Source organism: Miniopterus natalensis, chromosome X (genome assembly GCF_054644295.1).
Source record: "Miniopterus natalensis isolate mMinNat1 chromosome X, mMinNat1.hap1, whole genome shotgun sequence".
NCBI lineage: Eukaryota > Metazoa > Chordata > Mammalia > Chiroptera > Miniopteridae > Miniopterus > Miniopterus natalensis.
The window spans coordinates 100387133-100404136 of record NC_142103.1 but is presented as its reverse complement, the minus strand read 5'-3'; the positions used below and the strand labels follow the sequence as shown (position 1 = coordinate 100404136).

Sequence of the window (17004 nt, the reverse complement as noted above, 5' to 3'; positions counted from 1 at the left end):
TTTATTTTAAATTAACTGTTAGGTATTTAATGTTTCTACTGTGACATAATAGATTCAGTGATCTTTTAAAGTTCTAATATTGGGAGAATCTATTTTATTATCTTCCCCCTATATAAAATTCAAAATAAAAACCAGGAAACACTGGAGAATACTCGTGGGAAAGACTTTTTAAAAGGTACATTAGCTGTGAAAATTTATATTGAGATTTTTTTAAAGGTCAATGTTCTCATATTGTATGTCACTAATGTAATATTCTCTAGAGCCTCTCAATAAGCATCTTTAAATCGTTCTCAGGTTCAAGGGAGGATTGCAACAACTTCTCTTGGTGATTTTGTGCCCCATACTCTCTATCTGGCTTCTTATGTCCTCTCCCATCCTATGATTACTTCCTGGGGTCCCTTGTTGGCCTCTCGATGGCCTAAAATATTTAACCCATTCACTTCTGTTATCCCCAGCTGTCATTAACATCCCATAGTCAGGGTTTCTCTACCTCCAGAATTGGTTAAGGGATGAGATCTTCTTCCCTCCTGATTCCTATTGAAACAAGCTCAGACCCCATGCAAAAACAAAAACAAAAACAAAAACAAAAACAAAAAAAAAACAAAGAAAGAAATTGTTACGGATAACTGGTTTTCACTCTAAAGCAAATAAAAGGGGTGGATGTTAAACACTGGAGAAGTTTCATTTTTTCCCCTTCAGGAAACCTTAAAAAAATCTCATAGCTGATGTATCTGAGGGTACCTACATTGAATTATTACATTTTCAACACCTCCTTTTTTTTATTTTCCACAAATCACACCTTCCGCTCTTTACTCACACAAAACTTCGAAGCTTTCAGTAACTCCTGTTCCCAATGAAACACAGACCTCGCCATCTCTTCCCAGTTATGACCATCTGGTCCCTTTAGACAATTCCAAAATACAGGATGAGGAACACATTGAGGTTCTGCCATTCCTTTGGTTCAGTCATTGAGGGGAGGGGGCGGTGCATACACAGTGAGCACAGGGGATGGGATGGAAGTATGGCTGGGCCCAGAAGACCATTCTCTTAGGTCTGAGAATTTGCTGCGCAAGCCTGGTATAATTTCAAATAAAAGTCAGCTGATACACTTTCCCAAGTGAGAAAGTCCTTAGTTTGTACAATTGAGAAGTTTAGGTTCTTTCTTTTAATATTTCAGCCTTTCCAAATGAGCAGGGTTTTGATGACTGATTTTCAGAAGTTAGTAACTATTTCATTATTAGCATTCTTTAGGCTGACTACATTGGGCACTCACTCTAAAAACTGCCACCTTCCAAAGGCTCTATCGGCCTGATCATCAGGATAGCCATATTTGAAAAGAAGTCACGGGAATTTGGATAGTTTAGTAATAGGTAGAAGGAACTGGATTGAAACTCTTTTCTGTACACTCTGATCTTTATCACTTAGTCATTTTTTTTTTCTTTTGGCCCTAAGGGTAATTAACCAAACTGACCAACCTGAGGTGGTCTCCATTATACCTGGTAGAGTAACTAATCATCCTAATTTTGCCTGGGATTGAGTGGGTTCTCTGAATGTGGGACTTTGGGGGCTAAAACTGGGAAGTTCTCAGGCAAATTAGGACAAGTTGGTTACCATCAGAGGGACGTAACCAATGACCCAAAGTCCAGGTGCCCAAGATATGGAAATAAAGCAAATGAGAGTAAAAAAGGTACAGGAAAGAAAGAAAGAATGAGTATATATCGCCCTAAATGGCCACAAGTGGCAGAAATGGGCAACTATCAGCTCTAAACCATAGCCCACTTGACTAGGGAATACTGTGGAGACCTCTATCAGGGTCCACTCTATCAAGCAAAGGACAAGTTTCCATGGCCCTAAACCTTTGAGTAGAAATCCCCGGGAGAGCAGTCACTGCCCCGAGCTGATCCGCTGTCACAGAAGGAAATTCCCAGACCACGTGGGAATAACAGGGTGTACAGGAGGTTCCCCCAGGGAGGAACACCTTAGTCAGAAGGTGCTCAGATGAGAATAACATGAAAAGATCTCTGTTCTAATGAAGCATCAAGTTGGCTACTATAGATACAACCCATTCATAGATATAAATTATTTAAGACTTTCAAAAGTAAGTTGCTGTGAGGGAATTATCTTGTCAACATGAAGCATCTTAAAAATATTTATGTTGATGAATTAAAAAAATGTTGCCCTGTATCTAAGAGTTTTATAATAAGATTTTCACTACCAAAAGTATGGAGTGGGTTTGTTTCTGCCCAGAGCATCTGAGCAGAATGAGGAAAGAGATCATGTCATTTCTGATTTGGAAAATGAATGTCTTACCTGACAATCTGCCATCACACACTGACTTCTATACTCATTGTTAACTTTGTCTATAGCAAAATCAGCTGGAGTTGGTATTATTTCCTCCTGGAATGAACAATTTAAACATAAAGAAATTCAGCCAAGTCTATCTGGTTTGGTTGAGTTTTCTTACTTTGCCCCCTCTGTTCCCACTCCTCACAGAGCTGAGTGGTTTATTTTTGACCAAGATATACGCAGCCTGCTTTCCTCAGACACCAACAAGCACCACATCAGGGGGAAGAGTGAGGGGAAACGCAGATGGCCCCACGCGCCAGAGCGGGTGATAAGTGGCTCCTTTCCGTGCTGTTTCCGTAGGATTACCGAGTGAACATCTTTCTGAGACAACAGTGGAATGACTCGAGGCTGGCATACAGCGAGTACCCTGATGATTCCCTGGACTTGGACCCGTCGATGCTGGACTCCATTTGGAAACCAGATTTGTTCTTTGCCAATGAGAAGGGTGCCAACTTCCACGATGTCACCACTGACAACAAATTGCTTCGGATTTCAAAAAATGGCAAAGTGCTTTACAGTATTAGGTAAGCTGCTTTGGGCTGCACCTGTTCACTTCTCCATTTTTCTCCTGGCCTAGAGCTGCCTAATTCTGCATGGGGAGATGTATGTGAATATTGGACTTTTGAGGTTCTTGTTTATCATTTAAATCTTAAACTTGGTGAGAGTGCCAGAGGTTCTCATGGTCTCAGAAATGTGATTCTCTACAACAAAAATATATTTGGTAGGTGGATGGATGATGGTATTGGGTAAATACTTGCACAAATGTATTATTGACTGATTCAATAAAGGAAGTAGAGGCCCTTTAGTTCAATTACAATTGAACAAAATGTACAAAGACTCATTTCAAATAATTCTGTCATTCCATAACCCTAACCCTAACCCTACCCCCCTCCCCATACACATGCAGAAATTCAACTGCTCATCATGGTCGCTGATAGCATACTTAAGGCTGGGTGAGTGGAAAACTGGTTCTAACCCCAGCTCTGCTTCTAACTAAACATGTAAACTTAATCTCTCAACTTTTGTTGAACTTGAGCTTGGGATAGACAATTCCTAAGATCCATTTTAGCTTTTATATTTGAACATAATCTCCAGAATCTTTATCACTCCAGGCTCAAAAAAATCTCTCTTTTCTGAATTATAGTAACAGTTTCCCTGTGAATCTGTAAAGCTCTTATTTCTTCCTACCTCACAGTTTGGCTATTTCTGTACATGGATATAGCATAAGAACATGGATTTTTGATACAACAAATCTAAAATCAAATCCAAGCTTTGCCACTTATTAACATAACCTATAACCCTCAGGTACCTTAACAATAAAATAGCAAACATTATATTTATTTCTGGGTATTCTTGTGAGACTGGATGATATAGGGCAAATATTCTTTGTAAAGGGCCAGATAGTAAGTATTTTAGTTTTGCAAGCCCGACTGTCTCAACTCTGTCACAACTAAACTGTGCCATTGTAGTGCAAAAGCAGCCATAGACAACACTCAACTGGGTGTGGCTGCATTTCAATAAAACTTTATGTACAAAAACAGGTGGAGGACTAGATCTGACCCCTTGGCCATAGTTTGCTGACCCCTGATATAGAATACATACACATGCTTGCCACTGCCCTGGTCAGTGTGGCTCAGTTGGTTGAGCACTCTCCTGTACTCTGAGAGGTCGGCAGTTCAATTACCAGTCAGGGCACATGCCCAGGTTGTGGGTTCAATCCCCAGTCAAGGTGTATATGGGAGATAACTGATCAATGTTTCACTCCCACATCAATGTTTCTCTCTCTCTGTCTCCCTCTCCCTTCTTCTCTCTCTAAAATCATTATAAAACATATTTTTAAAAAATACTTGCCACAATAAATGACAGAGAAGATGTGATCAATAAATAAAATGATGGCTGTCTGTATTTTAAAGTTAACATTCTTTCTAATTAGTAAATTCTTTATAGCCAAGATATTTGGATTTTGCATCTTCTGAAAACCCTCCCAAAGGCCCTAGACAATGTATTGTATATTAGAGATATCTAATACTTTGAATAAATATTGACATTTTAAAGATCCTTTATAAAATTCTTCCTCTTTCTATAATATTATTATCCCCCAAAAGTAGACAGCTAGTGTCTTTGCAAATAATTTTCACAAGTTTACAGATTCACCACCATTAAAACCTCATTTCACAACTCTATATTCAATTTAGGTCTATATTGTACATTCCATTCTTATCCTGGTAATTTCACAGCTTACTGATAGCTGACAGCCCCGATGTCTTGTGGAACAAAAGAGACTACTCATTTGTAAAAAGTAGCAAAGTCACTGCTTACACAAAGAGCCAGGAAATTCCCTTATTTTTAAGGAACTTTACTTTTATTCTTATAAAATGTTTAAGGAAACAGAGTGTTTCACATGTGATGCATTTGGTGTAAAATGCAGTACTGGGCACAGCCTAAGTTGGTGTGACCTGATGAAATGGGACACATGCAGAGCGTGGTACAAGGAAGAAGAGTTATAAAAAGCAGCACAGGGCATCAGCTGCTCCGCCAGCCCTCTGGGCTCTGGGCGGCATTTGCTCTAGTAAATACCTGGCATCTTGCACCACTGAAATACAACCGGGGAAGTTTTTCTTTTGTTCCATGAAATCCTTTCTATTCTAGAACCACAAAGCATGTAATGTTCCTCAGACCTAGATCTTGAGGCAATTCTTCTATCTCTGGTTCCAACTGTAGCATATTACAGGCCCTGAGAGGCCCTAACGATTGTTTTGGATAGAGTAGAGTTTGTCCTGTGGCAGGCTAGTTTAGCTTTTCCTTCACTGTTGGTATTTGTGAGATTAGAGGGAAAGATCCTTGGGGTAGGAGAACTGGACATGTCATTTTAGGGAAACACAGCTCTCGGCCGATTTGAACTGCAGGAATCTAATTATGTGCCTGGAAAGGTTTTTGATAAGCCAGACACTGCGCTGGGCCTAGAGATCCAGAGTTGAGTAAGATGTGCTACTTGCCCTGGAAGGGCTCCAGTCTAACAAGGCAGGCAAATGAGATAAATTAAATAATAGGAATAAATAGAAAACAAGGAAAAGAAAGGTGCCTCTAACTTTGCAAATGAATTGTGTTACTCAAATATTGTTAGAATGTGGGTGTTGGCACCCACACTTCTATTTACTTGAGTCACTGCACTCAGTTTAACTAGAGGGCATAGAGTAATTAGTGCTAATATATGCCAAGGTGCATATGCCCAGGTCCAACCCAAGTGTACGGTTAAGTGGGCTATAGTTTCTGGTGTCTTAAAGGTACTAGAAAGTCCCTGCTGACATTCCATTAGGAAACTTTCCCTCTCCCGTCAGGTTTACAATGCATATACCCCTATGAGAGGATATTCACTGGCCTAAATTCATACTAAGCTGTAAAGAGCTGATATGAAAATTTCTTTCTGGTAGTAGGTTTGATGTACATGAAGGACAGTGAGAATGAGCATGTTGGATACCTGAGAGGAGAAATCAGATAGGACAAAGAGAGTTAAGAAAGGTACAAGGAAAGGATACAACAGAAGTACCAAAGATAAACTCATGTAAACTCATGAAGTGCCTCCATCCTACACATTTAAATAATTTCTTGAACAATGGTCCACATTAAAAAATATTCTTTAGTGATGTTTTATATTTGCATATTCCTAAAACCTAAAGCAAATGGATGACAGCATTTCATCTGGGAATAATTTCTTGCTTTCTTAGCTTTGTAGGAGCAGAGGTAGAATTAACTGTGCATGGAAACCAGAGCCCAAGGATTTGATGGCCAAACAAAACACAAAGAGATCTGTGCAATCCATTGACTTCAAAACAAGCAAGAACACACTTCACAAGATTTTATACATCTTTTTCCCAAAAGGCATGAGTTTAAACAAAAGAGGGAACAGTAGACCAGAACTCCATAATAGTCCTCCAGGTTCAAACTTGGGGTACCTTAGTAAAATTCAAACAAATCTTTTAAAAAGAAATCGAAGATCTTAGCTGTTACAAAGTTTCTAATCCAGTGATGCAGGACAGCCTTAATTGATGAAAAAGTATCAAATCTATTTCTGTGATTTCTATCTCTTCTGACTTTTCCTTTAATATGCATTTCATGAATATAACACATATTCACGTTTGATCTCACTCCATGTTTTTTGTAAGTTTTTGTTGACCCATCCTATTAAGTATTCATCATTCCTGATCAGAGTATAAACCAGGACACATATCTTGCTTTGTACACCCTCCTCAGAGACAAATTCTAAATTTATATTATTAAAAAAGGCCTGAATCCATAGTGGAATAGTGAGACTTGTGTCTTGTACATATTATTGCTCAAACAGTATTTGTTGAATTGAATATAATAAATTGCAGTAGAAGTCAGGGCATCGTGGCATATGGTGTGCAATATGAAAGAGAAAAGGAGAAGGTGAGCATTTTTGGAAAGCAGCAGCTTGTCTCACGTGTCCACAATGTCTGGTAATATTTGTTTTTTCCTTTATTTCTCACTTCTAAGAATTTTCTGCCGGACTCCTGACTTTTATAGAAGCATAAGATTCTTTTTAAAAAAATATGTATATTTATTGATTTCAGAGAGAGGAAGGGAGAGGGAGAGAGAAAGATAGAAACATCTTAAGATTTTAAAATTTGATATTACCTTGTAGAATACCTAATCTAACACCCTTGTTTTATGAATGAGGAAGTGACTTCTTTCAGAAATTAGGAGAGCTAAAGTAATGGAGCCTATAAATAGGAAAGTTAGGACAAGAAGCACAGTCTTTACTTCTATTTCAGTGCTATCATGTCCTCCACCACATTAATTTTTTATTTACTTCAACTCAACTCCAAAGACACAAACAAAGACATGTCATTTTGGAACCAACCTTTTTGGGACTCATTTTTAAAATGACTATTGGAGGAAGAAGGTAACATTTAGGATGAGAATATAAAGTATCTTCAAATTTTGCAAATGTCTGAAAAGACTGTTTAAATTCAAGATGCAACAATTGATTTTCAAAATGGAAAATCTATTTGGTACTTTTATATAGCACTTGTAGCTTACATAGTATATCCACTTTCTGAAATATTTTACTATCACAGGGATCAAAGGGCTGAAGAGACTCATTAAGCCAACTCCTTACCTTCAGGCAACCTGTTGAAAACTCATTTTATTTTCAAAGACCATCAGAGAAGGAGATTTTATATTCTTTATATTCTTCCTTTGGATCCTATAGTAATAATGTTACTCTAACATGGTGCAGAAATTCTTCCTTATCTTAAATCACATTTGTTACAACTTAAATTAGTCACTTTTCCCTACATTTAACAAATGGCCCGTTTTTTGGAAAGAGGAGAGGTTATGTCATTGCTTCACTCTCACACATTCCCGTCCCATCAGAGTTAGGGAATGATGTTTGCCCCCCAACACTATGTTGCTGATCTAATTTTGCCGCATGTTCTGCTTCAGCACCAAGGGCTCTTCATCTAGCAATTTTCAGCTTGTAGTGCAGTTCAGGGCCTATTCTGAGCATTATGTTGAATGCTAGCCTGGTTACTTCTGACACTATAGTAGACATGGGTTTTAGAGTCACATGCACTTGGGCTCTAGTCTCTGGCTTCAGAACTAGCTGTGTGACCCAGGGAAATTTATCATGTCTCTGAACCTCTATTTCCTGAGCTTTGAAAGAGAGATGATTGTTATATGGATAGTCAAAAGTGGCATTGCCATACACTCTAGGGCCCCTGGGTATTTTCTTGTAATTTGATGATTGTGCTTTCTGTGCCAGCCTCTAAGACAATGAATAAACTGACCAAGACAGATCCCTATAAACTCCAGACATTAAGGATGGCACTGACCCACTCCTGGAGGGGTGCTTAATCTGAGGGCTAGGTGAAAACTCCAGGGGTCCTTAAATCCCCCTAAAACTGAATGCATCTTTCGTGTATTAGGTTAAACTCCTTTTTGTTTGTTTGTTTAGAGGAAAAGGCCATTATCTTTCTAAGGAAGCTATGACTTTCCAACTGTTAACAATTGCTTCAAGGTTTACTGCAGGCCTCCAGTATGGGTGTGGCCATAGCAATGTTGTTAAGGAAATACTATTTGCCTTCAGTGTCTTCTTATCTGACTGATAGGTACCTGGGGGCCTTTGTGACCCTCCAACTGCAGAAAGTCCTCCAAACCATAAATAATTATAGGATTGTTCCTCCACAACAGCACCTCGTATCATCAAGGTATCTGCTATACTCATCATGAAACTTTATCTGAACTAAAACATATTCATTTATGATGTTGGAGGTGATTTGCTTGTTAATCCCTTTTGATGCCATTCATAATTCCAGGTATTGATGACTCAGCCTTCCAAGCAGTACTTGAGTTGTATAGAGAACTTTTGGGGATTGACTTGCCTTCTCCCTCTAATGATAGGTTACAGGCACCATTGAGAGTAGGTGGAATGTAGATTTCTAGTCAGATATCCAATGGTGCTCTCCAAACAATCCTATCTAATGACCAACTCTACCTACACACATGAAAGGACGTTTTTCACATAGCCTCCCATCCTTGACTCATTGTAAGATCTGATGCAAGAACTTCAAAAGATTCTAACGTTAGTTATAGAATGATTTTTAAGGTAAAGGAAAAAAGAACATTCCCTATTTAGATGTCAGAGCCGAAAATAAGCTGCACAGTGAACTAAACCGTTTAAATGTTACCAACGGTGATACTTTGATTTTCTTACTCTCAGTTTTGATGATACACATAAGCCCATATTTTCTGTTAGAAAGCAGCTATAAAAAGCTGTGATTTCTTCTCTCTGTGCTTATTTGGACCATGTTTACCTTTATATTCTATAATCCAGGCAAAATGACATTCTCATTTTCTAAATCTATGTCCAAATGCTCATCAGTTTTGTGACTTAACTTAATGCAGTAATTAATGACTGTAACATAAGAGCCCACATCGGAATTAAGTAGTGAGGCTTCGGAGAAGTGCTGGGAAATGCCATGGAAACCACGATGATTCCATTCTTCCTAGAGGCAAGCAAGGCTGGGAAGGTGGGAGGCACTAGAATGCTCATACGCTGGTGGATTCAGCAGGAGCTGAGCTACATGGTGCAGAGGGAGGATTTTTGGAGAGTAGTTTTCAAAAAAGGCATGGCTGAGGGTAGAAGTATTAAAGTCTAGAAAGTGTGTTCTGTACACGATGGACTCAGCCCGGCCGGCGTGGCTCAGTGGTTGAGCATCGACCTAGGATCCAGGCGATCGGGGTTCGATTCCTGGTCAGGGGGTTGCGGGCTCGATCCCCAGCAGGGGGCATGCAGGAGGCAGACGATCAGTGACTCTCATCATTGATGTTTCTCTCTCTCTCTCCCTCTCCTTTTCTCTCTCTAAAATCAATAAAGATATATTTTTTTAAAAAGTGGTGCAAAGAACAATACTGAGAAGGTAGTTCAAGGCATCAGGAGCTCCACATTTCCATCATATACTGTATCCTCCAGGCTTATAGAACAGCCTCTATAACCCCAGTAACTTATTTTGAGTCTCAGTTTTCTTATCTATAAAATGAGTTTGAACCAGGAGATCAGATGAAGTCTGAGGCTCCTTTAGCTGTATCATAAGTTTATAGCTCAAAATGATCTCTTCCTTCCCAAACCACAGAATTCCTTCTGAGGAATTAAGAGTGGGTTCCTCATGTCCCTCAGATCTGGGGAGTCATCAAAAGGAGGTTTTAAATTTAAGGTACCTATCTCAAAGTACTTCGAGATCTTTGAACCTTGCTCTCCCAAACTGAATATCCAATTCCTGAGGAGAGGAGCCTGATTTTGGCTTGGGGTAGCGAAGACTGGACTACCTATAGTTTAAGAGGCAGCCTAACATTCAACATGTAGTTTATACAACTACAAGTACTCAATACTGAACTCTCTAAGGAGAAATTTCCCAATTGCCAATTAGATCATTTATACCCTCTGATTCAATCAGCAGCAGTATCCATGAGATACTATTTTTGAATGTGTTAATGAATTATAGGCTTATATACTTTTACACAATTATACAAAAGTGGTTGGCTGAGACAATTATTATCTGGATATGTAGGCTAAAGGAAATCACATGGCAGATTTGAGCCAGCAGAGTTGAAGGGCTAATCTGCTATTACTCATTACCTGAATTTTCTTGTGGCAGGAAGCCAAAGGAAATTCAGAGGTCCTGGTGAGCCTGCTCAACTTATGTTGACAAGGGCTTCTCCCTGGCCCACAGTGCTGCTTTTGAAAGGCTCCCTGGATGGCATCAATCCCAAAATAAACACACATAATATCACTATGGTTCTCGTGAGACACATGAATTACTTTAGCACATTCTCATAGCACATAACCCAAAGGAAAGGTGTTCCATTTTAAAATGGGAAAAAATTGTCCATTCTCAAAGCTCAGATATCCTTGCTTGTGGCCTTTAAAATTATAAACCAGGATCTCGTACCCTTTGGGACAGCATGGAAGGGCCTGGAGATGATAATGCCAAGCGAAATAAGCCAGGCAGAGAAAGACAAATATCACATGATCTCACTCATATGTGGAATCTAAAGAGCATAATAAATGGATGAACAAAATAGACTCAGTGACACAGAAGCATAGAACAGACTGACGACTCTCGGAGGGAAGGTGGGGGTGGGGGAGTGGGTGGGGGGAGAGTAACCAAAGAACTTACATGCATATATGCACAACCCACGGACACAGGCAACAGTGTGCTGGAGGCCTGGGGGAGGGGGAGTGGGGGGAGGGGTCAACGGGGAAAGGGGACATCTGTAATACTTTCAACAATAAAGATAAATTTTTTAAAAATTACAAACCAGCATCTATCCTGAAGACGATACAACATTTATCATCGGACAGTCACTGAAAGGCAGTTACGGACATAGATAATTATGGGAAGCTCCACACGTGACATACACTCAGAGCCAGCCCATCCAGTATCTGATTGATCATTTCTTTCAAAGGACAATAAAACAGATGTTTTATTTGATGTTTCTCTTTGCATAGTTCTCCCTAGTCTTCCTAACCCATACATAGGACATTTCTTTTTCAGTATGTGGTACACTCGGGCTCCGCTCCCCTTCCATGCTTAGTCCCAAGCAGATGGGTGCCTTGCCTTGGGTTTCCTCCCTTTGGGAGGCATGCAGCTCATAGCAGAAGCGATAGTTGCATCTTCTTTTACATAATGGCTTGGGCCTCCTCTTTAGCTGCTTATTAAGAGTAAACTGAGGAATGGTGCCTAATTTCAATGTGTTATCTAACCAAGGATGGACCATCCTACCGTCTGACCAGGACGCTGTTTTCTCTCCAACCTTTGCCACCAGAAACACGGCCACAACTCTGCCAGTTACCACACTAGAAGTATTAATGCAGCCAAAGACCAGCAAAGTAACACAATCTTACCCTCAGCTGTCAGCAGACATAAAGTTACTTTAGTTTTCTTAAAACCATATTTTCAATGCACAAGTGCTTGTTCTCTTTCTGTTTTGCCGGTAAAATAATACCAAATAAAATGTTAAGAAAATTGCTGTACAGTGCTTTTCTCTCTTTCTTCACCTCAATGTCACCATTCAATACCTGTGAACTTAGACACATAGTGACCATGGGATGGACAAGTCAGTCCTCACTATTTTAATGTGCAGGATAATGACATTTTAGTTTCATGAATGTTTGGGTGTATAAATAATACTAGAAATAAAATGACTTTGAAATTTTAAATGTAACTAAAATGTGGGCAGTATTGGTGATTTGAATCTTTGGTACTTTGAGCTCTTCATTCTGGTAGTGTTCAATTTAGCCCCCTCCAATTTAACACCTTCAAAAGATTTTGTTCAGGAAACATCAGAGCATTTGGAAAAGTTTTAGCTGCAGATTTATCAGTTGTGCTCCAAGTTGAATCCTATCCATATTTGGGCTTAATTAACATGGGCAAACCATATGTGTGCACATTTTCTGAAGGGACCAGGCACAGATGGGAAAAGATACTGTATTTCTGTCCTTCTCAGCTAGTATTTCTCAATGTATACGGATATTTTCTGCAGTAGCTTTATAATGTTTGGTAAACATGGGCCTTCCTAGTCAGCCACTGGCATTTTAGTCAGGGGAAAGGAGTAGAACAGCTGATGAATCAGCAGTGTTGCCATTCATGTTCTCCAAATCCCAAGGTCAATGGGGAAAAACAGGTCTTACACTTTCTTATTTGGAATTAACGAAGATGATAGAGTCTAACCATACAGCTTAGGACCAACCTAGGGCTTAGGTTCAGCCCTAGACAATAATGAAAAAAATAATTTATCTCTGGTTCCATTGCCACACTGTTCTGAACCCTGTTTTCCATCCAGTATCACCCTTCTGTTTGCTACTCTCAGTATCAAAGTGTGCTGTTGGGAATATCGGTAGGGAATCTGGGAATCTATTAACTCATATACACAAAGGAAGTCATGACTAACAGTACTTGAAATAGAATTCTCTCCATAGATTTAACAGTCATGGGAGCTTTTAGCTAAATGTCTATTAGTTGATGTATAGCAGCTAAGAGTTGAAAGGTGTTTGAGCAAGGACAGGCATTGGGATCTTCCTGGAACTCCTAAATAATTTACACAGCATGCATTTTCAACCATTACTTATGCGGAAAGCCTTCCCAGGTGCTGCCACATCTCTGCCTGTCTATGGGCCAGGTGAACAGCTCAGGGCTGGAGCGATCAGAACCTGCTCTATGCTCTATGATGAGTGGCTTCAAAGAAGTCATTTAACTACAGAGCTTTCAGAAGATGACAAAATTTTTCATTTCTTGCCTCTCTAGCCAAACTTGGTTTTTGCTCTCCATGGATCAAAACCTTCCCTGATAAACCCAAAGGGCTCTCTAAGGATCTAGGTCTGTAAGGGTAGATTATCTACTTACTCGATCACTGTCAGCACTTATGTAGGCGCCAAGGGAGTAATTAAAAGTCTTTTTCTCGATTCAGTTCATGTGTGTCTTTTTTACATAATCAGGAAGGCTTCTTTAAATGGGGATTTAGAAACAATGCTAAAGAGTTGAAGAATAAATGTGCAACTACTGAGATACATTCCATTAAAATAATATATTAACATATATCTTAATAATATATTAATGATATTAAATTATGATCTCCTTCCTGAGAGAAATTGTTCTTTCAAGTATCTGATATGCATGGGGTCCAATAAATGCTTGCCAAAAATTGCTGAATGGATGTACTAGATTATAACTCAGGCAGAGTTCTGTTTAACACGAATTCCTCTCACTAAAGACCTAGAACTGGTCCTGCTGCGAATTCTGCCCTCGTCCCTGACCAGTACTATGAGCTTTCGTAAATTTTTAGTTGAGGCTAATCCAATGCATGTGGCAGCCACCTCCCCAACTTCCTCTCAAGTTTGTCCATAGCTGATTTTCCAGTCAGAGATCAGAGACAGTGTCCTGACACAGTGCCACCAGCCTAAGTAGAGTACCATTGCCTACCTTTGCACCTTCGCGTGTGTTAACAGGCATGCTGGTCTGGTTTCCTCTCGGTGGCACCTGGAAACTGTCCTCCCACCTCTCTTAGCAGCTATCCCAGTTTTCTAGCCACACCTACCATTTTCTTGGTTGCCAGTGGACTAACCTTGGTTTCACTGTCCTGACTTTACCTGCATGCCTCTCCATTGTGACCAAGGCCCCTGATTAATCCCCTCTGTCATTAACCCTGGTCCAGTCACTTGAGCCTAATTGTCCTGCACTGGTTTCGAGGAGAAAGTAGTATTTCCCAAGACAGTGCTAGTGCTACTGAAAAATTGCAGAGCCTTTTCTCAATCTTCTTTCCTATTTCCCTTTTAAGATTTTCTTCTTTTAGTCTGTCATGTAGACCAGCAATTCTCAACTGGTGTGACACAAGAAGTACATCATTGTGCCACGAGAATGTTTAAAACATGCAATACCTGACCATTCAGGCAGGGGCACCGACCTCTTTTCCCTGAGATTGTCAAGTGAAAAAATGACAACAGCCAACACAACAATAGCCATCTGGTATAAATGAATCAAAATTATACCTTTTTTTGTCAGATCAGTAAAAAATATAATTTTACTAATTAGTTTATGTGTGTATGAGATGAAAAAGTTGAAAATCGCTGATGTAGACAGTAATTAAAGTCATCCCTTAGAACATGCTGAAACAGTGCTTCTTAAAATGTGCTCCAGGACACCGGCATTGGTACTACCTGGGCTGCTAATCAAGAGGGCCAGAGAATCTGCATTCCCACCTCACCCCTCAGATGGCACTTATGTCCACAAGAGTTTGAAACCCACTGTGTTAAAGGATATGTTGATCAGACAACCAGCCTAGCAGTGTCTTTTAATCCACTGACTCCCTAACTCCCACCCCTCTTCCCACGTATGGGTTATATTAATGATGCACTTTTAACTTGACTTCTAACTTGCCCCCAGGCTAATTTCACTTAAGGTCTAGATGGATTAAGATGACACTCTTGTTCAATACTTGATGCATCCTGTCAAATCTCTCTGACGTTAGCATGTGACATGGTTCAGAAATTTTAAGTTACAACTGAGAGGAAAGATTCAACAGACCTACATTGCAGAGAAAGGCTGTCCTTATGTTCTTGGGGAAGGAGTAGAATGTGTTACAGGATGATGGATGCCAAAGCCATATCGGGACAATAAACATCTCACCTATATACCCAGAGTGCCAGAAAGTTCCTACTTTAAGAAGCATTATAACTTGCACTTAAGGCTTTCATCATACTCAAGCATGTAAATTCACCAGTAAGAGGAAATCCTTTAAGCTGGTCACCTTCACTCACAGTTTAGAATCAGAGAAATTTTGAACAGCATGGGGTTTTGGGTGGAGAATGAGGCCCAGGGATTTAGTCAAGGTTGAACAGCTATTTATGGGTAAGCTGGGTCAACCACCCAGTTCCCTGGATCCATAGTCAATGATGCTTCCACTCTGTGAGGCTGCTGGGGAAGGGTGGAGGGTTTTTTTAAAAGGACAGGTAATGAGAAGTCTAAATGTCTGAAGAAAAATGAAAGGGGTATCTCTGAGCAGGTACAAGGCAATTAAGGAGTCTACAACCCACTCTGCTGGCTTCACAGATAAAAGAGGATGATCAATTAGTAATAGATTATTTTTCTAAGGAGGAAATGTGGTAGAGTGGAACATAATAAATGAACTTTGACATCAGTTAAAGTTGAGTTCATATCTAACTTTGGTCACTTACTAGTTTTTTGACTTTGGGAAAATGGCTTAACCTCTTTAATTTTATCTCAAAAGCAGTGAGAATGCTATCTGCCTTTGTGATGGTACTCCATGATTGTAAAATAATGACAGTGCTTGGCCTATAGCAGGTATCATCATCATCATCATCATCATCATCATCATCATCACTTTTTAGAATCTTTTAATTTTTCCTTATTAAGTATTTTAATCCTAAAAAAGCACCATAGGTTCTACACCCTCTGATTTACCTGCAAACTGCTAAGGGTTTGTAGTATGCTGCATAGAATGTGTTAAATGTGGTCCTCAAACAAAGAAACAATAGCAATATACTTGAGACTCTCTTGCTTCTCCTGAAAAACACAGAAATATCCCCTTGTGCTCACTTTCCAAACAAGACAGACTACTTTAACCATTAGAATTAACTCTCCTAAAATAGTACACGGGCAATCTTTGCTTCAGGCAAGCAGATCATTAAAATTTGTATTTCTATCTGAAAATTTGTTTTCTCTTCAGATGGTTTTCTTTTCCCCAATAATATTTCACGGGGAACAGACTCCCAATTCTAATACTACTGAGTTTCTTATGAACCAGTAGTTCCTTTATAAATCAAGGTGCCTTTGTACACCATAATGTTGTAAACTTAAGTAATTAATTTGACCCCTTCTGGCAATGTGAAAACAGTGCCAGCCATGGACCCAGCTACCTGACCAAGGCTCAAAGACAGGTGGCCCAAGCTTCCTGGCTTTCCTTCAGCATGATTTGCTTTATTTCTAGTGGGAATATGCTAGCGACATACAGAAGGGAACAGGCAAGTTTAGAGGGCTTCCTTTGCCTGCCTTGTAATCTGGCAACACCTTATGGGCTTTGATGCCCAGGCTCCACTCTTCTAAACCCCTTATCCTTTCCCGTTTCTGCAGGATAAAAGCCTGAGATTCTCCCACAGAGCTTTAGGACACTGATTAATTCATTTGTTCAACAAATATTTATTGACTACTTACTCTGTGCCAGCCACTGTTTTAGATGGTAAAGGACAGAGTCCCAGCCTTCGTGGGACTTGCATTGTAATAGGGGAGAACCAATTTACAATGTCTGCATCTATTAGTCATCTAAACTTTAAGTGAGGCATAAACCCAAGAACTGGTCTTATACGCAAGGTGAACTGAATAGGAGAGTAGTACTGAAGGGAAGTGAGATTTGGGGAAACTCACTTCCTATGCTTTGTTTTATTCTCTTGCCTTTCGGATGGAAATGTCTGCTCAGCCTCTTCCTCTCAGTGAAGAAGCAGGGCCTCTCTGTAAGGAAGCTTGATTCCTTCCCTTGTGCAAATGGGAGCTTGTACCGTGGCCACTATGACAGGGGGGATGTGTGATAATGCTTCAGGAAATGAGTTCTTTAACAAAAATCAAG

At 39.7% G+C, this 17004-nt stretch overlaps 1 protein-coding gene across 2 annotated transcripts in view; it reads left to right on the top strand.

The window, feature by feature from the left end:
- GLRA2 (glycine receptor alpha 2) overlaps positions 1-17004 on the top strand; it is a 156172-nt gene that overhangs the window by 44478 nt on the left and 94690 nt on the right. For both annotated transcript variants that reach the window (XM_016202955.2, XM_016202956.2), the window contains exon 4: positions 2647-2870. In XM_016202955.2, the coding sequence (XP_016058441.1) occupies positions 2647-2870 (224 nt within the window). The remainder of the gene's footprint in view (positions 1-2646; positions 2871-17004) is intronic.